This window comes from Varanus komodoensis, unplaced genomic scaffold (assembly GCF_004798865.1).
Source record: "Varanus komodoensis strain SLA01 unplaced genomic scaffold, ASM479886v1 scaffold1, whole genome shotgun sequence".
Classification (NCBI taxonomy): domain Eukaryota; kingdom Metazoa; phylum Chordata; class Lepidosauria; order Squamata; family Varanidae; genus Varanus; species Varanus komodoensis.
Window position 1 is genome coordinate 39527060 of NW_025335268.1, and position 26846 is coordinate 39553905.

The 26846-nt window shown below is 36.9% G+C and overlaps 1 protein-coding gene across 1 annotated transcript in view; it reads right to left on the minus strand.

The window, feature by feature from the left end:
- Positions 1-26846, minus strand: part of UST (uronyl 2-sulfotransferase) — a 125858-nt gene that overhangs the window by 52572 nt on the left and 46440 nt on the right. The window contains exons 2-4 of the mRNA XM_044423021.1: positions 23083-23126; positions 10539-10694; positions 5874-5953 (exon numbers count right to left, since the gene is read on the minus strand). Of these exons, the coding sequence (XP_044278956.1) occupies positions 5874-5953; positions 10539-10694; positions 23083-23126 (280 nt within the window). The remainder of the gene's footprint in view (positions 1-5873; positions 5954-10538; positions 10695-23082; positions 23127-26846) is intronic.

Below are 26846 nucleotides of genomic sequence, written 5' to 3' on the forward strand. Positions count from 1 at the left end.
AAACACCTCCTCTAATGCACTGCAGAACCACTGCAGAGGTTAAATAGAAACATGCCTTGGTTGCCAAACAAGTACTTTAAAACAAAAACAATTTTTTTCACTTTAACCCGAATAGAGTATGCTTAATATAAACTAATGTAGGATATCAATCTGTACTACATCCATAACAAAGAAGCAGAACACAGGCTAAGTAGTAAAAACATAGGCTTGACTAAGATAAATGGAAAACTACGGTTTTCTGCATGAACAAATTTGTACCCTCCTCCTTCTCTTGGATGCTAGACTGAATTTACCTACTTACAGTGTTGTGCCTGGGAAAATGTGGTTTGTAAAAACTTCAGTTAGTAAGAAGAAACAAAGATCTGAAATTACAGTTGGGTCTTGACTTGTTCTACTAGGGACTTTTTTAAATCACAAATTTCTGAATTTAGATGTCATAGGGAACTCTGGTGGGTCGCAAAATGAGGGCCTATGCTTTCATGCATTGGTCTCCAGTCCCTTCTGCAGTGCATGGGAAGGCAGAAGGCGAGCATGCAAGACTGAGGTTTGTGCAAGTTACTTCACAAAACAAGGAACCGTGGTTTGCCATTATATATGAACTGAACTGAGGAGTATTACATATTGCCTTTTAAAAGATTAACAGAACGTTCATTTTTTCTTAACAAAGGTCAACCATGTTAATAAGCAATTACTAGCAAGAACTGCAGAGTGAATTAAATTGAGATACGAGAGTAACTGACAGAAGTAACATGTGGGTAACTCCTTTTTGTATATTACCCACTGAGGTCAACTGTAGGAATTTGCTCTGGGTCTTCGTACTTAGAGATATTAGGAGTGCTGAGTTATAAAGAAATTCATTTTGCAGCTACAATTTATGAAATGAGTTCCTAATGCAACAACACCTGGGCAAGGACAAGCATTTTAAGTATGAAAGAAGTCTGAAAATGCATTTGCCTTCCTCAACTTGAAGACAATAAATGTTAAGTTCAAACTACATCCAACATGCTTAGAATGTCTGATCACCTTCTTTAAACCTTCAGAAAGGGTAAGTCTTACCTGTTCTCTACTGCTTCCAGCGTTTAACTGCTAGAGTTTTAGTTGCCATGTCAGCCTTCAAAAACATTTCTGCTGCATTCTGTATGCTATGGAAGCAAACTTGGAAGGCCAGCAATTCAGGAGCTAAACATGATCATCAAGTGTAAGGATGTTTCATGGGAAAGTAAAGCCAAGATCATCTACACTGTTGTATTCCTAACCACAATGTATGGGTGTGAAAGCTTGACAGTGAAGAAAGCTGACAGGAAGCAAACTGATGTGATTAAAACATGCTGCTGGAGGAGAGCTTTGCAATACTGACAGAAAAATGAAAAACTGGATCCTAGATCAAATAAAGCCAGAACTTTCCTGGAAGCAAAAGATAACAAAATTAAAGCTATTGTACAATGGGCAATGTGGGCAGGTGAAGACTAACATGCTACAAAAAGTCAAAGGCAGAAGAAGAGGAGGACTAAATATGAGATGACTCGATTCCGTAAAGGAAGCAATGGCCTTGAGTTCGCAGGAGTTGATCAGGGATGTCAAGGAGAGGGCATTCGTTCATAGGGTCACCATAAGTCACAGATGAATTGACAGTACATAAACAAAAGAGCCACTTGGATGAAAAAGGAAGCAAAAAGTTCCTCTAATCTTCAAAAATATACACAGAGAGAATGTGGATTGTGCACATGGCCTTCCCATCCTCAAATTCTGTTCATTCAGCATGACACATGAAAGGGGCTCTAAATACGGAGGCTCTTCCATGGGATTGGGAAACCTACATCACTAGGAGTCTAATTGCAAACTGAACAATAGTCTTGGAGCTCTAACTTCAAAACCTACAATAACAATATTCAGTACAAATTCCACAAATATTCAATATTTTGATTAAGTAAGAAGAAAACACAGCATAAGCTAGAAACATGTTTGAGATTTAGAGTATTAGCTGTACAAAATATAACTAGACAGTACACATCTCTGAAAACAGATGAAAATGAGGTAAGGATTCTGCAAAGGACGTGAATGTATGAAAGGTATGTGAATGAATAAGGAAGCAAGCAATATGGACACAGAGGAGGGCAATCTCTAGTTTTCCCATGTCTAGATTCGAGTTTCTGTGCTGCTTGAGATGGAACAAAACCTCCTCTTAACGTTGCAGCACAGAAATGTTGTGATCTGGGCAAGGTGAAAGGAACTCCTTCTCAATGGCTAGATGGCAGGTTTCTATGCTAATGTTGAAGAGGACTAAAAGAGGTGGATAGAGATGTGTGGGGGTTAATGTGTGAAGGAGGAAGAAGGAAAGAAGGGGAAAATTTGTTCTTTTTTTCCTGTAAAGCTCATCCTCTCTGAGAACTGGCCAAGAATTTGGAATTCCAGTCTCAGCACTTTGGTCACAATACCTGCCCTTTGTATTTTTTGTCCAGCCCAATAGTTCAAGCAGCACTGAGTATCTGTGTCAGCTCCCATTTTAACTTTTCATCTATTCCCCCAGTGTAGCATAATTCTACTACATTGTCAAAAATTGTGCCTCAACCTCCTAGGCTGTTTGGAACACTTCTGGCAGATAAAAACAGAATGGACTACAGGCAAACAAGTGGATCTCCAAAGGTTGCTTTGCCAAATGTCACCTAGTCCCCTCTTACTTGCATCCTATCTTCTATGAGGGCATAAGGAGGAATGAAAACGGTGTACTTTTTCTTCAGTTGTACCACATTAAGTTAACTATGCACTTAAAGGCCCAATAGGCTTGGCACTGGGAAATATTTTAAAAAGATGTATATATTTAGTGTCAGCTGACCTTTGAGGAATACAATACCTAAATCTTTGTTGGATAAATGCAATATGCAAGATTAGCTGATGGTGGAAAGGACTGTTGCAACAGAAGGCAGATCTGGCTGTAGCATATAGTCAGTGGCAAACCTCCCCCTGGCATCAAGGAGAACAGAATTTCATTCAGAGTTAGCAATGAGATCAGAAGCACTCAACATCTTTACAGGGTATACATCATGACACATGCAGATTGTATTGTAGGCACCTCCACCCTTTTCCTGTTTACATTTGCATAACATGGTAACTAAAGCAATTGCTTAAGCTAAAAAGAATGTATTGCATTTCTTTTCCCCTTCCAAAGTATCAAAATCCTTTAATAACATTTAAGCAGCTGGAGGAATTTGAGAGCTAGACTTCAGTGTCTTTCCATCTTTCTAAAGCTTAAACATACATAAACTTTACCCCAGTTGCTTCCCCTTCCCAACATTTTGACTGATGCTTTAGTCAGATATACACTCACAATCAAGAAAAGGAATATGGAGAAGTTTAAATATCTGACATAGTTTCCCTGTAATATAAAAATATTTTGCCAATTGAGTACAAGTATTTCTAAATCTTTAAACGATATACTGAGATACTATCTTTTCTTGTCTCTCTCCCTTGGTTATTTGAGCTTCGCAAGGAAAATCCATTTTTACTCACTGTAACTTTTAAAACATATTTTAGTTGTTTAATTTTTTGCTTTTCTAACTTTCAATATTAAAAAATCTTCTGTTAAAATTTTGCTAGAGATATTAAGAGCCAATTCCAGTGCATACCTCTTTGTTCTTTCACACTATCAGCTCAGTGTTTCTAAAATATAAATAGACACTGAATTACCAACACCTTCCCTAGGTACAAGAATTATTAGTAATTCAAAGGAGAACAGCAGAATTCAGGATGAAATTACTAAATACTTATAAGCAATATTCTTTTGTTGAGTTATATCTCGGTATGAGGAATTTAGCATTTAGAAGTAAACACAACTATTCTTTCACCTATGGAATCTCCCACCAACCCAGAAACTTCACTTTCAACTAGCTTTGCTTGCACATAGAAATATAGCAAGTCAGAAGGGGTCTCCTGGGCTTTCTTGTCTGGCCTTCTGCTCTATCCTCTTATTTTTCCATGGTCCAAATTTGTAAGTTTCATTGGAAAGGAAGTTTTTTGTTTATGTTTTTGGAACAGAATTTTTTTGTTTATTTTTTATTTTTTGGAAATGAGGTTTTTTGTTTATATTATACAAAGTGTCACAATGTTCCCTTTACCTTTTCTTGAGGTTGGTTTCCTGTCACTGGGGAGGAGCCACTATGGTTCTTTCCACACTGACTTTGGAGGGGGAGGATGGAAATCAGAGCACACAATCCCAGCTCCAAGTTTGCAGCTATGTCTGACCTTGGATCTGGGAATCTGAAGTATCCCATGCCATCCCTCATATGATGTCTAGGACTTAAAGGGTTGCTCTCCCCATTTTAAAGGGTAAAACAGATAGTTTGGAGGTTTCTATTTTGTATGATTCATTCATTTTTTCCTAAACAAAACAGTGCACTCAAAGAAAATTGCAGTTTGAAAGCTCAAATGATATGAATGGGTAAAACGTCAAAGAAGAATGAGAAATACTGCAATGTGAACACTGTATGACAAAATGAACTTCTGAGCTGCTTCTGGAAAAGCAAAGATGTAAAATGAACAAAATGAAAAAGCAACAGTGAAAGGTTGCATATTTTTACACCCTATCAGCTGTAGCTAAAAACAATTTGATGCAAGTTACTTTGAAGAAATAATACAGATATATATTCTGAGCTGAGAAAGTTTGTTTCTCTTTGATTTTAAAGTGGATAGCATTTTTTAAGACCAACCATTTAAGAATTCCAGCAAAATGAAGGAACCCCTCACTTTCCAGTGCTATAACCTGAGGGAACATTTACACTTATGGCACAATCATATGCATGTTTAGACCAAAAAAGTACCACTACTCCCAAAATTTCCCTGCCTGTCCATAACCAACTTGCAGGGGGAAAGGAGCTGGGTAGAATGGAGTATCCCTACATATTTTAGACAGCCATTTCCCCATGGTGCAATCTCATATGTCTGGAATATACCAGAACATGCAAGTTGTTTGTTGTTTAGTAACAAAATCATGCCCAACCCATCATGACCCCATGGACAACATTCCTCCAGGATCTCCTGTCCTCCACCATTCCTCGAAGTCCATCCAAGCTCACACCCCCTGCCCCAGTGACTCCATCTAGCCACCTCATCCTCTGCCGTTCCCTTCTCCTTTTGCCACCAATTGTTCCCAGGATTAGGGTCTTCTCCAGTGAGTACTTCATTCTCATTAGCTACCAAAGTATTTTAGTTTCATCTTCAGTATCTGACTTTCTAAAGAATAGTCCAGGTTGATTTCCTTTAAGATTGACTGGTTTGATCTCTTTGCAGTCCAAGGGACTCGCAGGAGTCTTCTCCAACACCACAATTCAAAAACGTACATTCTTTGGTGCTCAGCCTTCCTTATGGTCCAACTTTCACAGCCATGCATTGCATCTGGGAAAACCATAGTTTTGACTATATGAACTTTTGTTGGGAGGATGATGTCTCTGCTTTTTAGTATGCTGTCTAAATTTGCCATAGCTTTCCTCCCAATGAGCAAGTGTCTTGTAATTTCTTGGTTGCAGTCATTGTCTGCAGTGATCTTGGAGTCCAAGAAAATAAAATCTGCCACTACCTCCATTTCTTCCCTGTCTATTTGCCAGGAAGTGATAGGAACAGATCCACGATCTTAGTTTTCTTAATGTTGAGTTTTAAGCCGAGAACATGCAAGTAGAACCAACCAAATGGATCTTTCCTGTCAAGCCAGGCTAAGGGAAGGCACAGAAGAGCCTGACACAGCAATTGCCACATATTTGGCCCTGCCTGCAAAGTTCTGCCATTCACACCCATATTGAAGAACCATACACTAAATTGAAAAGATTCTATAAATGAATTTTACCTTCAAGATATCATAAAAATAAAGTTAGGTACTACCTTACCTTGAAAAATTGAGGAAATGAACGTGTCTAGTGAATAAATAAGGCTGTTCTGCAGTGCTTATATTTTTAATCAACTCCATCTAAAAAACAAAAGTACACAGAATTGATATTAACATTGCTAAAGTGAAGTCTTCATACAGAAGCCCTCAGAAGACATGTGCTTCCGTTAGGAATTGATCCATGAAATGCAAAGCACTAAAATTTAGTAATAACGGGGAGGGATATAGAATGGACATATTACACTGGTGTGGCAGAAGAGAAGGTCCATTCTCTGGCCTCTATTCTGCCCAGTGTATACACCCAGCTGCCAAACATGTGTGTACATTCTTGCCCCTACTCTCTCCACTCCCCAAAAAAGAAGAAAAGACAAAATATATTTAAAAGGTTAACAGCAGTAATCAGTTAAAAAATTCTGAGTAGACTAAATCACTGAGGCAATAGATCCTTTTTTCCTTTTGTTGGTCATCCCCTGTTTGCCTGTTTCAACATTAAAAAAAACAAAAAACAAAAAGAATTCAACCAGTATTGCAGCCAAGTAAGTATATGCAGTGCTTTCTCAAAAAAGATTACATTTCCTATATTTAATTATTTTCATATTCATTCTTGTAAAAACCGCACAAGGTGATATACACAACTTTATTTACATAGTATCAGCAGTGTGTAGCAGTGAATTAGATCCTGAGTGATCACAGTTAACACATCATTTCCAATTATTTCAAAGTTAATGCTGTGCTTCCAAGAAGATACTTTTTCAAAACCTGGTTTCAAATATCAAACTCAGACTTAATATTCACTTTAAGTCATTTAAGCAAGTGTTGTCTGCTTAGCTTTGCCTTATTAAATATTAACATTTTATTATGCAAAATCACTGGTTAAAAAGAGGTTGCTATATATTATGCAGCAATGCCTTATACTTTTTAAAGTGTTCTTTAAAGAATTCCAGGAATTTTTGCAGGTCTGATTCCTGATTATTTTCCTCCTTCTTTCATATACATACATTTAATCTTTATTACCAGTTGCTATCAAAGGCATTTCTAAGCAATGTTTAGAGGACAAGACTACAGTCCTGGGAATGGCTTCTTCACAGCATATAGTTAAACTGTGGAATTCTCTAACACAAAATATAGTGATGGTCACCAACTCTGATTGCTTTAAAGGGAGAGTAGATAAATTCATGGTCAAAGAGACCAATGGCTAATGGTCAAAATAGCTACATATTCTACCCATTAGCAGAGGCAGTATGTTTCAAATACATAAGATAAATAATAAATATTAGTTAAGTAGAGGTCATTATTAGAGGGTAATAATTATCAGCTAGTAGAAACAATGACCAACCAGCTTGATCACCAATAGCCCCCTCTTAACTTGCCTTGCCTCAAACAGCTCAACAGGAGAAAGACAAGATAATCAGTTTCAATTTCATTTTAAATAAGCTACACGACTCATTTCTCACCAACCAAAGGCAAAAGCTCTTTAAAAATACTGCTGGCAAAAGATACACTGTTTGTGTGGCAACAAGGGTGGGGGATGCAATCTTTTAGCTTGATGTGGCTTTTTCCATCTAGATCTTAATGCTGTAGTCATCTAGATGAACAACAGCAAAAGGATATAGGATTTGATCCAGATTCTGTCTCTGCTATGATTTAGGGTTTTGATTCTCCCTCCTCACAAGGAAAACCCTCTAATATAAACCTCTCAGATCACAGAAGATGTGGGCTCAAAAGCATTCTTCAAGAGAAGAGCACCTGGGGCCAGACTCCCTGCTTCAGAGGAGGTATCGTTGCCATCCTAATATAGCAAGGCCTCTGATTCCAAAGCTATTACCACATGGAGCTGCCCTCATGCCATGACAGTCAAAAGCTTTCAAAGCAAGCACACCCTGTTAGGAGAGAAGTACTCATCCTGTGTTTGGGAGGCACTAGCAATTTCTAGGAAGCCTAGTCCGAGTCTGCCAGATCTGGGTCTGTGCAAGATACAGACTTCCAGCTAAGCCTCACTTGGAGCTCTCCATGGTGTTATCCCCTTGTTGCTTTGCTTACTATATATTTGACCTGGGCTCTGGCAGACCTCACCTTCTGGGATCTTCCCCATGCTATTCATCTTGAAACTCTGTCCTTGTTCTGACAGATGTGAACCACTGATTGTTCACATGTCTTAGAATCCCAGCTCTGATTTGTCCAAACCAGACTCACTAAACACTAAGACTAGACTTGGTGATCATCTCTGTGGAACCCAGCCACAGCAATATTCTAGCCTGGTCCCAATCCACTCTGGAGGGACAGAAGAAGGTAGGACTTGGGTCTGCAAATGGGTGAGGAAATAAGTGAAAATAGATTACCTCACATAAACACTTCCACTGGGCACATTCTGAGTGAAATTCTGCAATAAGTAAGTCTCTACCAGTGGAAAAACTGAACTGAACCCAAAGTATGGTAGTTTAGTATTGGCTCAGGTACATTAAACAGTTTCCTAGGTTGGCCCAAATTCTCATTTTCATGCTGATCCTCTACTCCCTATATGTGCATCTCAGAAACTTTTACAGGGTCAGAAGGGATCTTGGGGTACATTATCATATTTCTGCAGGGAATTAATATTTGCAGAAGTAGCTTTTATTAAGGAGAGATCTCTGTGCACACTAAAGATTTTACAAATGCTAGAGTCTTTCACTTTGTTTAAATTCCCTTAAATGCCCTATCCTATCTTTACCCAGTGCAGTGAAAATCTCTGAATGAGCTAGATAGGTGTTTATTTTTACATTACAAAAGCTTGAAATCGTGAAATAATGGTGACAGCATACAGAGAGGACAATTCAGAAGTAAGTTACACTGTTCTGTGGCACATACTTTAAGTGCATGCAGGATTACAGACTAAGCCAACTCTTGTCTCTTTAAATCATTCTGCAAGTTGCCAATCAGAAACGCTAGTTCAGTATAACTGGACTGCATTTTCAGAAAAATTCCACCTGGTGGCGCACAGAAATGACTCACAACAGGAAAGTTTACTTAAAATAGACTACAGCTTTATCCAAATAAACTATAATCTATTTGAAGTACAATCACTTGTCTCAACACTTAACATTTAAGATTGCCAGATCACTACTTCTTTATTTTTAGATGAAAAAGAAAACTTTGTTTCTCCCTGATAAAATCTAGAGGTAAATTAGAATCCAAGCAGCTCTCTTAAAACGTTTTCCCAATGTTTCATTGCATAGTAATATTTTTCATATTCAACAATACTTTTAAAATCTGAAGGTCCCTAATAAATAGCAGACTAAAAATACACAGTGGCCTCAATTTGACATGTGGCTTTGAAATAAATTTGAAATACATGATAATAATTTGTATGTGGCTTTGAATTTAATTGGAAATACATGATGATGATGATGATGATGATGATGATGTGTATTTCAATTATTTTAACATTAAAGCATTAAAGTTCAGTGATTAACTCTAATGATTTCCTTGGCTATGATAGATAGTGTGGCACCCTGCCTGAGAAGTTACTATCCAGGTTTGGGGTCTGCTAGAAGCTTCCTAACATTTCTTCCTACTGATGGTAACAATTAGTGGGTTTCCCTTATAAATACAAACATGTATTAACAGTCCTTGTATATAAACCCACTTGCTTTGCTTGATTCTCCCATTCCTCACTGCTCTTCTCTTCTGTTCTCTCATCTATTCACTACTGTCTGCCCAAAGGTCCATTTTGTGTAAGCCCACTGTATTTATTATCCTAAATGCTTTATTATACTTGATTTGATCTGACAGTTCTTCAGCCATTTACTGCAAATTGCTTCCAATTAATTTTTTGAATGACTACTAGCCACAGGATTTCATTGATCCTTGTAGCATGTAGCAACAGCTTTGATCTTAAATCAAGCACCAATATCTTGCACTGGCAAGGTTCATGTTTCATTTTGAGGCTGATTTGATTTAAATATTTAGCTATTTTGGTTTTCAGGGCAGAATATCATAGTTTGAAGTCAGAAGTATTTCCCAGAAAAACAATGAAAGTATTTGTCATTCCTGTGCCTATTTCTGCTATGGATCTTCCAATCTGCTGTTGCTTCAGTGCTATTTTCCTCCTTGGTTAGGTATTCCTTCCTTCAAGAGTGATCCAAACAAATATCCAAAAATGCAATGATATAGCAATGCTATGAAGCCAACTTTAGGTATGTGGTCACACCACCAAAAATAAAGGAAACTGATTTAGGCAGAGGGCAAGTTTCTGGCCTGGTCATAGGTGTGCCACCAGCCAAGTCAAGAATGTGGATCTATTAGAGGCAATGCTTTCTGAAAAATTCAATGTTTATTTCTTTTGTCGTAACCCTCCACAAAACTGCAAAAAAAAAAAAAAAAAGGCCTCTTTCAACATTGATAAAAACATCTATAGGACTTGTTTCTCTTTTCAAGCACAGGTCTATTTTATTTGCTAGAACATTGGCCAGAATGGACATTTGACAAAAACAATATACATAAAGCATTCTTTAAACTTTTAACAAAATAATGTACTGTAACACTGTTAAATGTTTTCAAAAATGATCGTATTCATAAGCAATTCCGCTTTAACTGCAGATCTTAAGATACAGGCAGATTTAAATTATACTGTTCTGTGTAACCAAATCAAAGCTGAACAATAACATATAAAAGGCAACAAACAACATACCTGTTCATTCTTGGTAAGTCTGGTTTTATTATGAATGTCTGATGTAACCAAGTTGAATCCATGTCTCTCAGACAGAATTCTTAACAGCAAAACCACAGTTCGACTCCCACATTTTCCAACCCTATTGTATACCACTTGGCTTGGGAATGGAAGTACCTAGTAAAAAAAATAAACACATTAACTATCTCATTTAGAAATCTTTGAATCCGCAATTTTTTGGCTATGACTCAAGAGAGATGAGCGTTTCAAATTCAACTGCACATGTTCCATCTCTCCCCTCCCCAAATCGCCTATTTTCAAAAACCAGAAAGCATTTTTGTTTGCAAATTCCCAAGTGGCAGGCTGCATACTATAGTAAAGAGCAAGAGAGTCCTGTGGCACCACAAGACTTACAAAATTATTTTGGAGTAAAGCTCTAGTCCACAAAATCTTAGGCCACAATAAAACTGCTTAGTCTTTAGATGCCAGAAGTCTTCTTAATTTTTTTTTCGCAATGAGAAAATGAAAATGAATAATGAATGAGAATAAAGAATGAGAATGACAATCTTAGATAACATAGAATACCAATGTATGATTTGCTTTCTAATTTGTTATCTTCATATTTAAGATGTATAGTTTGTTTACTGGCATATATTTAAAGTCAAGAGAAATCTTTAGTATCAAGTGAAAGTCCCAACAATTATTAAAGCACTGTAAAATATGTAACAGATTATTCATGAATAAATAATATTTCCTGTGGTTAATCATGAAGTTGTAATTCAGGCATAGGCATATGACTTTTGATGTTGGATGACCGACACAAATGGGATAGTCATGATTCAAAATATTAAAAATTAAATTCAAAAGTAAATGAAAGCTGTGATTTCCCAAAGGTCAATTTTCTGTGCAGAAAACCTTATTAACGTCTCAGTTTCTCCTCTAGAGACTGCATTAATGTTACTTTAAATTGAAATGCATATGTGGCAAGACAGCTCTAGCAAAAGACTACATACAGTCATATCCTGCCCATTTTGCTCTCCTTATCATGTTCCCTCATTTAAAGGAAAGAATACAGCAAAGGACAGACAATTACATTTTATAATATATTTTGAAACTCCCTGTGCAGTAGATAGTAATTTTATCAGGTACTTGCTTCCAGAATTGCATACTTGTACTTAGCCAATGTTTAGTTTTTGAAAGGTGAATGTGTGAATTGATTCCACTAGAAAATACTGTGTTTGAGAGTATGTAAGTCAACATTACATACATACTTGCTGGCAAAGGCACCTAGTTGTCCAAATATGTCTCTTAAGTCTTGTCTATTTTATCTTTCCAGTTATTTTCTGATGGATTTTCTTACCTGCCATTTACCTAATTCCTTTCTGAAAAGGTGCCAGATTAGACAACAGGATAGCAATCTTACTGGAATAGCACTGGTTCATGAAAGGGTGCTATTCTGGGAGTTATATGCCTTTTTGTTTAACTTGCATAGGATAACCCCCTAAGTCAAGATAGCCATTAGTCAAGGAACAGGGTCTTGGTTGCACAAAGATGTCACAGAACAAAGGTTGAGTTTTATAAAAAGAAAACATACTAGAAGAGAACAATGTATGGGTTACAAAATTAATCTGACTGGAATAATATTATTCTTCAATGTTAAATTTTATTATACATTTTGTGGGGTGTTCTCACTACCTTCAACTATTCAGCTAGAAAATATCATTTATGTGCACAGCAGAAGACAAGTATAAGCTTTGAGAAAGCAGCCAACACTGCTGCAGTAATATGAAAACCACAAGGGTAATGTTTACCTTAGCAGGGGGCAGGAGACTCTTCTCCCACACTTTTCCCTTTCATGTACTTTCTCCACTGTTTAAAACACCTTGAGACATTTTACTTACGCCATAAACCATTGTGCAAGAGACTTAAAACCATAAATGCTAGTGCCAGGTTTGTTGTATATGTCTGTATTCCAAGACTACCTTTATACTTTTCTGAAATAGCATATTCCTATTTTCTCTATTGCTATATAGGAATAATTGCTAATATTTCAAATTCATTATTTTAATTATTTTAGGATTTGAATACTGTAAAGGTAATTTTGCTAAAGGTGTGGCCTAGGCAAGGATATTTGCCTTCTTATGCATGCATCCTACTGATCATTCTATTGCACAAACTCCAATAGAACAAACTCCTTTAAAAATTCAGTGAAAAAGCAGAGTCTCTACACTAAGTCTATTACTTCTTTCCAGAAGCACCTTGAATGTTTTTCAGTAACACACATTTTTCAGCATGTCTGGCATTCTGAATAGGTATTTGCTGCATATAATGAATGTGAGTTTAAAAGGGAGAAGTGTAACAGCAAAGAGAGAAAACTGCAGAACTATTATTCTCTGAACAGGTTTGTATCTAAAGCATCTCTTTTAATTTTCAAATCAATTTGCTTCTCATTCCCTGCATTTTGTGATATATTTTTATTATCTGCAGTATTTCTACATCACTAAGTATTCAAAAAATCCGTAAGTATTTTGGCTTCCGTACTTACAATGCCAGGTGTGCAAATAGTTACTTAAATAAGCTCATGGCTGGCAATACAAGGTTGGTGGGCTACAGTCAGCCTTATGGGTAGTCAAAGACTGCAAATACAGTGGTACCCTGGCTCACAAACTTAATCTGTTCCCAAACTGGTTGTGAGCCAAGTCAAATTTACCCATAAGGTTCAATGTAAATAAGGTTAATCAGTTCTGTAACCATTTTTTTAAATCACAAAAATTGAAACAAAGTGACAAAGAACAACAAAGATTGTGGCCATCCCCACCCTGGGCACAACCACAATCGTGCCTGTCTTCCCTGCATGAGTGCAATCACGGCCATCTTCCCTGCCCCAAGGATGATCACTGCCATCTTCCCCCCGAGCACGACCGTGCAGGGAAGATGGGTGCAATTGTGACCGTCACTCGATGCGGAGTTTGAGGGAAAATTTTTCTGAAATTTCTGTTTGCGACCCGATTTGGTCGTGAACTGAGGCGTTCGTGAACCGAAGTACCACTGTATAGAATGCTTCTGCATATCAGGACAATCCACACAGGCAATAACCCATAGTGGGTTGGTTGTTCAGTGAACAATCCACAGTATGCCTGACATAACTGTGCTCATTGTGGGTTGTTCACACCATCCCTTGCCCTTTCTGCGATCAAGGGTATCCTCGGAGGATGTCATGACATTACTTATTTGTTTCACTTTCACTACCATGACTGTAGGGAGAAAAATACAAAATATGCATTGCACTGAGGAACATCAGGAAAATAAAAATGAGGGTCTTATCATGAAGGGGTTATAAATTTAATCACTCCCTTTTCTCAGGTAAAAATTACCTGTGTAAACACTTTCACTTGTAAGCTTCCCTTCTAGCACCTTTCTAGAGAAAGTGAGGAGGAGCTATCTGGAGCCTCTTTGGGCCAATGTTCAGCGCTGATAACAACATTGTCCAAGTCAGGCTACAGATTTCTGCACTTGCACAATTTCAGTCTTGTGCAATTGCACAAATGAAGCTATTTAAACAAAAAGCATAAAATGAACTATTTGTGCATATAATGCATTAAAAATTTAAAATGTTTGCTAACCACTGGCAGGACTTGGGTTTTTATTGTTTTAGGGGTTTTTTGGGGGAAAGGGGTATACTCCAAGAGAGGAGGGGAGGGGAGGGGAGGGAAAACATAAAGGCAACTGACTGTACAACTGCAACATTTGTTAGAATCTAGGTTTTGCCCTGCAGCATTTACAGCTTATATTCCTGTCCAATATTCAAAACACTCACTGAGACTGATCAGTTAGGATAACTCACAATTCATGTTTATAAATATTTATTGTTGAATAGATATGATACATCAGGTCTTATGAAATGTCCTATTCAGTTCACTATGTAAATTTTACCTGAACTTTCAATGACCCAGAGGTTATATATTATTCAACCAAAAATATAATAATAATAATACATCCTGTCACCTGGGAATAGAACACTGCTCTCATGTTCCCAAGGGTTCACTCACAAAGCTCACAACCTCAAAGTTTTTCCAGGCCATCCATTCTGAGAACTATGAATTCCTGCACAAAACATACACACTCAACCACTGGCAAATTCTAGTTTCTATCTTTGCACATGTGTTTAACTTGTCTGTATGTACCAGAATCTTGCAAACAGAAATTTAAAGGGAAGTCATATCCCTAGGAATGGTAATTTCTATCCAGGGAAAGAAAAATTCAGTTGCGATTAAGGAGAGGATATAAACAGCATGACCCCTTTGGAAATGCAAGGAATTGACTTACTACAGGTTTACTTCAGTGTGTAAGGTTTAAACTTAAAATTCTAAAATTAAACTAAGATCTGAGTATTTAAATTATATTATGGCCTGCCTACACATAGACTTTTGCTTATATGCTACGCTTAAAATTTAATCTGAACCTACACTGACCTAGAACTGAAAAATTTTGGAAGGAGGAACTGGGAACAAAGGTCTTTGAAAACAGATCAAAGGAGGCCAATATGGGTCAGGGTTGGTGGTATGAATTTCATCCAATAATAGGAAATAATTATACAAAGCAAGAAGCACTCAAGGAAAAGACATTGAGGCTACAGAATACTTTGATGACCAAACTGAATGTTTTCAAAACTGTTTTTAGAAGCACAGGAAATTCATGGTTCAGATATCCAATTCTCCTAAGTACCAAAAAATGAAAAGAAACTACAAGGCAATGAAATGCATTTGTTTTATCAGTGGCATACATTTTACAGTATCGTGTTGAATACTGATTTATTGTTTAATGTCTGAGAAGCCTCTTTCTGAGTAAGCCTGAGTCCCTCCCCTCAGGAGGTGGGCAAGCCTCTTCTCTGGACGCTGCCCCTCTAATTGGTTAGCCATTCTCTCCCAGTATCGTGTCATGGAATCAAGAGTCATATCAGGTTCATCTGGCTCCTGGAACTCCTGTCCCATGCCCCTTCCTGGCAGTTGTAGATCCTGGCTATTTTCAGAGTTCACTGAACATTTGGAGAGGGTGGCCTTCAGATGAGCCCTTCTGCTTTTCCAATCGCAATGTCTGAGGGGGTCAATTTCCAGGACCCCTCCTCCTCCTCCTCATCTGATGAGTCTGAATCTGTCTGACCCTGGAACATGTGCCAAGAACAACTGCCCTTTTCATTCTAAACACTGTCTTGAGAGGTCTTTATTCTTAAAGCTGGCGATAAAATAAATCAGCTAAGAGGGATGAATCTATTTAATAGACACTATACAAGAATTAAGTTTGGAAAAGGAGGATGATCATTCACAATTACAAAGTTGTAAACAATGCCAAAGAGTTTTAAAACAAAGAACAACTAAAGAGGAACACACAATTAAAAAGTCAACACATCACGAACTCTTGAGGAATACTGGGTTTTACCACGTAATAGTGTTACTTCGCATTACAAGTGTACACATTTGCTTGGTGCTAACCAATCACCAAAAAATACAACTGTATTGTCCCTACAGTGCTGATACTCTGTTCATTTGTTTGAGGTTATGGTACCACGTCTACTTTTATATTTCTACCCATTTGTTTTGAAAATTGTGAGTTTAACAGAGAAAACCTGCATACCCGACTAAGTTTGGCAAGGCTTACTCTCATGTTAGTGTGTTCTTGCCAAAGCCTTACACTAAACTATTTTTCTTCTATAGATAGAATTGTGCAGTAATTGTGCAGGGTTTTGTTGCCTAGTTTTCCAGATTCAACACTAAATACAGCTTTTGACTGAGTTTTGTGCTCAATTTGTTTGCCAGGTAGAAGCTCATCCAACTGTTCTACCATATTCTATTATTATGTCTGCTTTCAAACCACTCAATAAAAGTATTTCATCTGTAATAAATGCCATATCATTATCAAAGAAAATATTTTTAGATTTAAGAACATGATTGCTCTTGTGAAAAGGAATTTTCTGTTTTTATCTGCCCAATCTTCTTTTTCATACTGGCCCTAATAACTTCAAACTTTATCTGCACAATCAGTACAAGCATCACCGCCTCCAAAAACCTCTTTCTGTTAAGCTGTCAGTCAACCTATATTACTCCCTTGGTGCTAACTAGCTTCCAAAAATGTAATTGCATTATAGTGACACATGCATCAAACCTGAAAGCTTAGACATATTTTGGTGGTGACTGGTGAGGTTTGGAGTTGGTGGGACAAATTTCTTTCTTTTTTTTTATGCTTATGTATTGCGCACCACAGCATCTGTTGTAGTGGTCCATGGGTATCACATATATGCACTGTGTAATATACTTCTTTAAAGCATTAATCTACCATCCTTCTAGTGAGTGTTATTCGATATGATAAATTAGCTCCTGCTTATTTACCTTTTCATAAAGTTAGGAACCCCAAGACTGGGCTATAACATAACTTTGGTTGTGTCAAATGGAAAAATAATAAAGGACATTCCCTTACAAAAAAGATTCAAAGCAATACTGGCTGCATGAATTAGCTTTTACTCAATTTTCCCAAGTAATTTACATTACATTACATCACCTCTGTCTGTGTTATTGAAAATGTATCAATGAAGTATTTTAAGCACTCCGACAATATATTTTTTATTTTCCATACTGAATGCCAATGTCTCTACTACTCAAAGATTATATATATCTTCTACAAAACAAATACATATGCATACACATTTGTACTGTACATTCCATTCATGCTCAAAGCCATTCAGTATCTGCACAAGACAATAAACTGCCTTTGTATTGGGAGCTGTGTGAGTAACAAACCAAAGACAATACAGATTAAATGCTCTCAGGACCCCAGTGAGGATTACAGAATTGTAAACTCTTACTCAAGTTATGCTTGGATCTTTTTTTCCCCATTCTCCATCGTTAACACCATAAAAGTTGTAAAAATCTCCAGGATTGCTTTTGGTAATGCTGATTCCTGGAGACTTCAGGACAATCCTGGAGCAACCTTCCTTCCTAAAGTGCCCAATAGCTGAGGCTACTTTTAAAAAGTTATTTATTATATTTAGATCCCACCTTTCTTTTTTAAAGAACTCAAAGCAGTTTACATAATTCTCCTTAAAAATTACAAACATCTTTAATTGGTTTACTGCCTTAGTGCTAACAGTAGAGGGAACAGGAGTTCATACATTTCCTCTGATATTATCCATGGTTAATCAGTTTCTTTTCCAAGTCCTCTAATACACTTAATATGCCTCTAATACACTTATTAACTTCTTATTGGGCTCTGGAAGCATTCAGAGGTCAGAGAGATTCTGGCTGCTTCAGAGGGTATCCCATTGCTAATGAGAAATGGAACTGCCTCTTGCCCACTCCCAGTTCCCTACATTTGCTCTTGAATTCAAAGGAAGTCCCTCTCTCTGATCTGCCATAAAGTAAGAATTCCAGACCAATTTTCTGCTACATGTGCAGGTCATCTCTTTATTGATTGACTGCAATATTTCTAGATCCATCTAAGCATACAAGTCTTCCTAAGGTGGCTTACTCCTTTATAATAACATTCTAAACAAATGATAAATTAGGCATAAAGCAAACACCAGCAGTAAATCACCTATGCCAGATGGTAGTAAAATCTAAATCTGAAACATACAGAGAGGAAAGCCAGAGAAAGTAAGTAAGCCTTTAGAGCCTTCTTAAAAGTATGCAATAAGGAGGCCTTATGGACCTCAATAGCAACCCATTACAGAAGTGTGGGGAATAGCAGTGGAAGGATCTTCCATTTGCTCTGGGCATCCAGGGGCAGGTGATGACTAGGCAGAGATTTATAGCTAGTTGTCTGGAGATTGCATTCTAGGATCCTGATTATGGAAAGCATTTTAAAAATAAATAAACTCATTATTAAATTTTGTAACTTCCATTGAAAAGATTTATTAAAAACTGCATTAAAATAGTAGCACTATATTGTCTTGAAGACTTGCATTGCAATAGTAGGTGCCAATCACTTTAACATGATCCATAATGCACTCTGTCACGAGCATGTAGTAACTGTACTTCCAAAGATCAGGGACCACAATGTCCCACCAAGAACTGACCAGGGGCCACATGCCACCGCTAAATTCACTTTCGTGGCTGCCACAATTGCTATCTTTTTAACCAAACTTTTGTTCAGGGAGTGCAATCCTGCTTGCAAACAGGGCACATGCTCCTTGTGCACTTTGTTTCTGTGCAAAATCACTGCTATTTTTGCAGGTGGTGTGAGCTTTGCAGCTTCTGAAGCCGGATAGGAATATAGCAAGGTCCACAAAGATAATCACAGGATGCCACACATTGCCTACCTCTGCTGTAATCCTATGCTAATTCATTTAGGATTAAGTCCTAATCTTCAAAGGAGTAAACATGTACTAGTGTCTATGTAAATATCAAGCAAAAAATGAAGCTGATAATTTGTGAAATCTAATGGTGTTCAAACAGACTTTTGTTCACAGAATTGGCTCCTTTCCAAACCTGAAACCTCACCCAGTTACTAGTCCAGGGGGTCTCCAAGTAGGTGGACTGCTTTAAATCACTAGTTCAATAAATAAGAAAAATCTGATTCAAATAACTGCTTAAATCAAATATATCGCTATAACTTTTTCATATATTTGCAGTTGCAACTCTGACCACTAACCCAGGTTAATTTACAATTAGAGTATTATTTACATTGTTTTATCCTTATTGCCAGGCTTTCCATTTCTTTTTCTCATGCTTTCATCTTTTACTTATAGAAGAAATGGCTTTATGATACTGTTGTAAGTGTCTCTCTTGTGATCGGCACCTTCTTCATGCCTTTTAACACTGAGAAAAGACATCAACAGATGTGGACACATCCATTTACATCATCTGCATTGGCCTGCAAAGGTCTGATGGAGGAATGCTTTGGCCCACCACCTTAAAAATGTTCCCCAGCTCTGTTTTATGGGACTGTGGTCCAAGCATGGGAAAACAGAAAGATGCACACTTGTGATTTTGTCTTTGCTTTTCCTTTGCAGTGTTCCTCCTTTCTGCTTTGCTCTGTTTTTGTCCCAGCCTTAATCTTTGCAGAAACAAGGAAATGAGCAAAAATGAAAGTCCCATGATTGATGTTGCCGCAGGATGAGTTAGTTACTTGGCAGACAAGAAAACTTCATTTTCATCAGGGAAAAACAGAATGCCGCAGTCTGGTAGTTAAAGGGTAAATATGAATAGTATGTGCTGACTCCAAGATTCAGTTCAGTTGCTAATTTGATGCTACAGAGAAGATCCCAGTTCAGTTTGGAAAATTTGAGAGTCACCTGCTTTGAATACCAGCTAAAATCCAAATCATCATGCTGCCCCTTTTCTATGAGTTGAAAGCAACAAACGGATACAACAGTTTGACTGTCAGAACTGAATGAACTTTTCAAGCAAAGCTTCCTATGAGGAAATTATATAGGCAAAATTGCAGACAGACAGGTCCAGGGGGCTTTACGCAATGTGCTTTAAAATGTTTTTATTTCAAGTAAGGAAGCTATTGTTAATGTTTTTATTTCTGTTTTGTAGACTATTCCCCTTTCTTGCAAGAAACAAAAGGCAGCTTACATGAAGCTGCCCTTTCCCTTTTTATCTTCACAACAACTGTGTGAGGTAAGTTAGGCTGAGTCTAAGGTCACCTAGTAGGTTTCATGGTTGTGTATAGAACAGAACTTGGAACTTCTAAGTCTTACTCCATACCAGCTTCTTGGCAGAAGTGGATGGTGTTTGAAAATATAGTTGTCCCTTTTGAGCAGATCATACTTTCCAAGTTTCAGGTGAATAGATGCAGAGAGTTTTACAGAAAAGCAGTTATCATTATTTGAGGATTTCCATACAAGAATGTTTTTATGTTTTCTGTGAAAAATGTTAGACAAATAACATTGCATAGAAGTAATCCTAATTAAGATACATGCTACATTTCAAAAGGAGAGGTACAGTGCTCTTTGTGGAAGAGCAGTGTTAAAATGGGAATACTGTTTATTTAGTTAAAGAAAGAACTTCTGGTTCAATCAGTGAAAATCAAAGTTAAACCATAATAATTTTGAGTCTAGATAGATTTAGTCCTAAAGATAATAGAACTTAATGGCAGAAAACAAAAGTATTTGGTCCTATTATTATGTCTTGGATTTTTATTTGCTTAAAAGTCAAAACTACCCTACACCTGTAATTTTTTACATGAAAAAGAATGAGGTATTTGGAAGATATATGTTCAATATATCAATAATTTCTAGCTCAAAATAAAGGCTTGCAAAGAGTAGGTGAGATTGGTTAAGGTAAGAAATGTTTCAAATAGAGTTAAAAATGCCTTACTATAGTTAACAGTAGCAGTGTGTACTTCTGTTTATACACGTACCAAGTTCCTTGCTCTTTCTTGCCCAATACAAAATGAATCAAACCAAACATTTACTGTGAACTAGCTTTCAGAACACACTTTCGATTCCAAACTCTGGATCACTGATTTATGGTATTTCAACTATTGGCACATGGAAACCTCTGAATATTAAAGCAGGCATGAAGACGTTGTGCCAGTTAAGACAGAAACATTGATTTAGCCAAATGTTCCCAGCAGTGTCCAAGGATATGCAATTCTTTATTTTACTGGTGTCAGAACAGTTACAGTTAGTAAAGAAGTGACCATTATTCAAATAAATGACTATTTTCATGACTTCTAGGCAGATATTATTTTCTATTATGCAAAATACTGCTTAATTTATGCACTGACTCTTCAAAAGTCATGAATACTGAATGAGAGATTGTAATGCATATAGATATAAATGAGGTTGGCCTAAAGCACTGTGCTGATATATTCCATTTAGCTGCACAGAAAAAGTAGATTTTATGCAACAGATACTTTTAACAGGGTTTCACTGTTGTATTCAACCAGGATTTTAATTATTTATAAAGATCCTTCTAGGCTGCCTTTGATGGCTTCCAAGATGATTTACAAAAGAAGATTAACAACTGTAAACATTAACAAAATTAAAGCAAAATACTGAAATTATTGGACCAGACAAAAGGAGAGAAACAGTATTAAAACCAAGAAGAGTAGAGTTAAAAGCTTTGCTATAATGAAAAATCATTAAAATCCAAGCAGAATTAGAGAAATGCTTCCCACCTATCTAAGGGCAGAGATAACTATATAGTCTAAGCTTCCTTGGAAAAGAAGGCGGGTACACATAATTGTACACACGACCATAGAAAAGCCTCCATCCTATGTTTCCAAACCAATATCCTTTGGGAGTGGAGCATACAACAGGCCTCAAACTTGATCACAACCTAAAGGCAAGTTGATATGAGAAGAGGAAGTTTGGAGGTAACTTGGTCCTCAGGTTTTGCAGGTCAGCACAACCAAATGTATTAGGTCTAATCAATATAAGACTGGTGTACCAGTTTGTTCCTGAACACTCTTTAAGAGCAGCATCACACATTGTAGCAATCCACAATGTGAGGCCTGCAGGCATCTCTAATGGCATCTATGGAGGGGTCCCCAATATGGTACCCAGAGGCACTCAATTTTAAAATTATTTTTCCTTTAGATTTACATATATGGTATATGAAATCCATACAGTTGTCTAGCAATTATACGTAAGCTTAATTAATAATGTCATTTTTATACTGCTCCAAACTCAAGTCTCCGGGCTTACAGGTTTACAACAGTCCATAAAACAGATAATAAAATACAATTAAAATAGCATAAAATAAAAGTTAAAATACCCAAATAGGCCTCTATGCTACCTACTCAAATACTGAAAGTACTGTAAGGTCTTCAATCCATTACATTATAGCTGGTGAGTGTTCATCCTTTCAGTGCCATTATATCCAATATTGGAATTAATTTTACTTAAGAAAGCCTCTCACCAATGCACCACATCTCTTGGTCTTCAAAAGATGCCACATGAGGGTTCTTCAGTACAAGAGCAAAAAGTAATTGCCTGTTTAGAGGATACTTCTAAAATATAGAAAATAAAAAGAAGCAGGACGAAGTGCCTTACACTGAACTTCAAAGTTACATTGACAACCTTTTGAAATAAAGTTTAAAAGAAATTATGGATTCATTTGAGGCTAAACCAAAAAAGGGGCCACAGATCTGAATGGGATACCTCTGTTCAGTTTGGATTACACTCACCATGACTTCATTATTTTAGACTTGTTCCCAATCAACTAGTCAAACTTCCTGAAGGAAATTAAGGTATATCCAGGACTTAAGCCTGAATCCTCTAATCATGGGAGGTCTTCCTTACATGACCTCCTGCCCTTGACAAGTGCAAATTTGTGAGGATAGCGAAGGGGGTGATGGTTATTTCATGGGATAATGTCAGAGAAGTCCCAGGTTTTCTAAATTTATGATATTTTAAAAGCTCCCTCTTTTACATTAGGTGCCAAGATTAGTTGAAACTGAAAATCTCCAACCTGGTTTCAGTGCTGCTTTTCTGTTTGTGGCCTTCTTTTCTGAGTGAAAAGCATCTGTATCACCTTACCTTGCCACAGGAATACAGACTTTGTAAATTAGTACAAGGAGTAGCTTGGAGCAGAATTTGACTGAACTCAAAGAACCAGCTTACCTTACGAGGTGGGGGTCCATGGTCATCCAAGTAAGTGGAATTTCCTACAAAGAAAAAAGGGAAATGTTAACATTAAAATTGTAATGCTTCAGAAATTAAGTGATAAAAATAGGGTAACCACCTTATAAAAAAGGTTTATATCAATCAAAAGAAACATAAGGCTTCTTTGCAGAGGTATTTATAGACAGAGAGCAGCCTTTCATATCATAGTGCCGTTGATATGTTTTTGGCCTTGCTGATTGAGGATGATGGGAGTTGTACTCAAACATATCTGGAAAGTCTCCGTTTGAAGAAGGCTGACAGAAGTTGCTTAACTTCTGGTTTTCTTGAAGGAAACAGTATTTCCATATGGAGCTTGACTATGAAGATTCTCTGAGAAGGAGATTGCCCCTCTTTGTCACATTGAATATGTACACTCAAGCATGTCTGCAGAAAGGAAGATTTACAGCTACTAGTGGTGTTATGATATCTAAAGCATACATTTTATTTTCACACTGTTTGTTTACAGCATTTGAAAATGAAATTTTGCAGGGAGAAGGTTTTGTTGGCATACCCTAAACTAGAATCAAATATAAAACTTGTTACAGATTTACAAGATGAGATTTTAATGATTTCTGTATGGCCTTGATAGTTTCTAACTGACTTTAAAATGACTTGGTTTTAATAATACTTTTTCCCATGGCCTCGACTTTTTTTTCCAAATCCATTATCATTGATATGAAAGTAATGGCTCTTCATTCTATTCCAGATTTTAAGCACTTGTCCTTGTATGACTAATTCTTTTAGAATTTCTGCTATTTAGGCCATGATGTTGTTATTCTCTGTAAGGAAAAAAACCCCTTGTAATCCATGCCTTCACCCAAACTATTCCTATTTAAAATCAAATTTCCCTATAAAATGCATATAAAATATGACCAACTTGAGATTTATAAAGACACCTATATTGATAATTTGTATCAGAACTGTTATAAATTCTGAATGCATATGTAATATATTTTAAATACATAAATTAAAGGAATCATTATTAATCACAGTATTTTAGAAGACATTTTTGAAGCAGGCCCATTTTACACCTTAGATGGTGTGAATACTTTTAAGCAACTCTTTTGAAGTTGCTTATGATGCAAATTTCACAATTTCCTCTGCTGTACTTCAATGTGAAACAATTTTATGCTATGTTTTTGCTGCATAAACAATTTTTATGTCATTGTATGTCTTTTAGTACTTCCTTTTTTGTGTTCTGGTACAAGAGATTACATAATTTGTAGATCAACTCTATGATGCACACATTGAGTGCGTTCACACATCATGCTGAGTCACCTTGTGAGTAAGTTATGGTGAGCTGGTTGTTTGCTGGACAGCCCATGCTACGCCCAATAGACAATCAAGCTCACTATGGGGTGTTCGCTCACTTCTCCCACCATCCTGTAGCTGGCTCTGGCATGTATCCCAGTATTCTTCATGGCAGAAACTTTCCATCTCCCCGTCCCTACAGTAATGAAGCCATAATGCAACTGTATAGATTTGAATTTATCATTAGCCACTGACACACACAGAGAGAGCTCTTCTACCAGTTTCAGTTGGTAGTCTAGCTACATCCCTATCTGGACAGGAGTTGCCTTGTTACAGTACTCCATGCTCTAGTAATCTCTGCATTAGATAACTGCAATGCTTTCTACATGGAACTGCCCTTGAAACCATTCCGAATCTTCAAGCTGTCAGATTAATAACCGAACCAACACTGCTTGGGATTGCAATATCTGACAGACTGCATCTCCCAGCTGCAATCTACCCATCTTCTGAGTGCCACAACCAACAAGTGAGAGGACCATTTCAGAAAGATATCCCCACTGAGACCCACCTACAAACAACAATGTTCTCCTTGCAGTATTAAGTAAAGTCAACCCTCTGTGCTAAGGGATTTAAGGATGTCTAAATTACCTAATGGATTGATGGGGGCATCCATATCTGGTCTACATATGATTTATCTGCCTACATATTATTTATTCTTTTTAAATTATACTATCTTTAAACATTTGCATTATGGAAAAAATACAATATTTTATTGTTTAGGTCTTGTTTATGAAATATTATAAACTGCCTATAAAGCTTTGTAAATTAAATATAAACAAACATGCTATTTTCCAGGAAAAATATGGATGAGATTCATCAAACTCAAACCAAATATCTGAATTTGTGACCCTCTGTGACTAGCGTCTATATACCACCCACTGGCATGGTGAAGGCATTGCCACATGCTCAGTCCACTGCATTATAGGAATTTAGTATTATCCTTCCAGTTTTATAATAATTCTTTTATTACTATTAGCATTTATTTCTAAGTGATGGAAAAGTGAATACAGATTTATTGTATGGCTTTGAATAATCTTATAGATATGTTTGGCATTTACTGAAACACATACACAGAGTGGGACTAAATATATACACGGCTTCTCTTTCCAACATAGCAAAATGCCAAGTTACCCTATGATCCAGCTGTTAGGACACACTAATTTTCCATAACAATGAGACATCTGTATGAAGAAGCAGCCCTCTATGCAATTAAGAAAGTTAACAGAAAGCTATTGATAAAGAATGTTCCTAGCATTCTCTTAGGTTCACAAGTAACCTTAAAACAAGAAATCTTTCAGAGTGCACAGATACTGTAAGAAAATAGCACACTAATTTTGTAGATCATGCACAAATTTATAAGCCTTTATTTATAAAACTAAGACTTTTGAAATGATGTGAGAACTACATTGATTTTTCAGGCTGTTTCAAACACTGGATGATAAAACACCATCACAAGGACATAGATTTAATATTAGTTGTGATGAGACAACGGACTTTATATTATATATTAAAGTCATAAGTGGTAAACAGCAAACATGTTGCTCTACAATAGCATATTATCTAGGGTAAGTGCAAATATTACTCCTGGATCAAATCCAGCGTCCTCAGGAATGCAAGCTAGCCGACCAGTCAGCAACCTAGGATTCAAAGGTATATAAAATCCCCTTCATGCATTAATCATGAAGGATATCCTTATGCTTAATCAAAAGTCCTCTCCCTGTGTTCCTCCTTGCACCCAGATTCCCCTCAATCGTGCAGAGCCCTTTCACACATGGAAGTAGAAAAGAGGAAAGTACAGAGATTTGTAATGAGGCAGTAGTGTTGTGCTTTGTAGTTCTCTTTTCCTTCAAAGGCTGCTGCATCCAACCAAAGAGTTCACCCACAGTTCTGCTGAGGCAGTCTGAGATAGAGTTCATTTACTCACATGAAAACAACCCTTATATACTAAAAGAGAAACAGAGAACCTGTGGCCCTCCATCTGTTATCAGACTCAACCTTTAACAGAGTAAGAGTATCCAGCATAGCCAGAGGCCAGGGATACTGGGAATTATTCCAACATCTGGAAGGCCACACAGGTTTGCCACTACTGCACTAAATATGGAAACATTTATTTCCTATGTTGAAACCCTTTATACATTTGATCAAAGCCCAACCAAATACAGTTGTCTATATTTTTTCTAATATACAAACACACATACACATACAGAAAATAGCACATGCATGCAGACCTCTTCTCTGCTGTCTAACTTGTCTTTTCATATCAAGCTCCTACTTAAGCTGTTTTATTGTAAATGTTCTGTAAGCATATCTACAGTGTAGAATTACAATTACTGAATTGTTTCTATAGTAATCTTGGATATATATGTCATCCCATTTAAAACCACCTCTTCCCCTCCATGCCCATTTAGGTG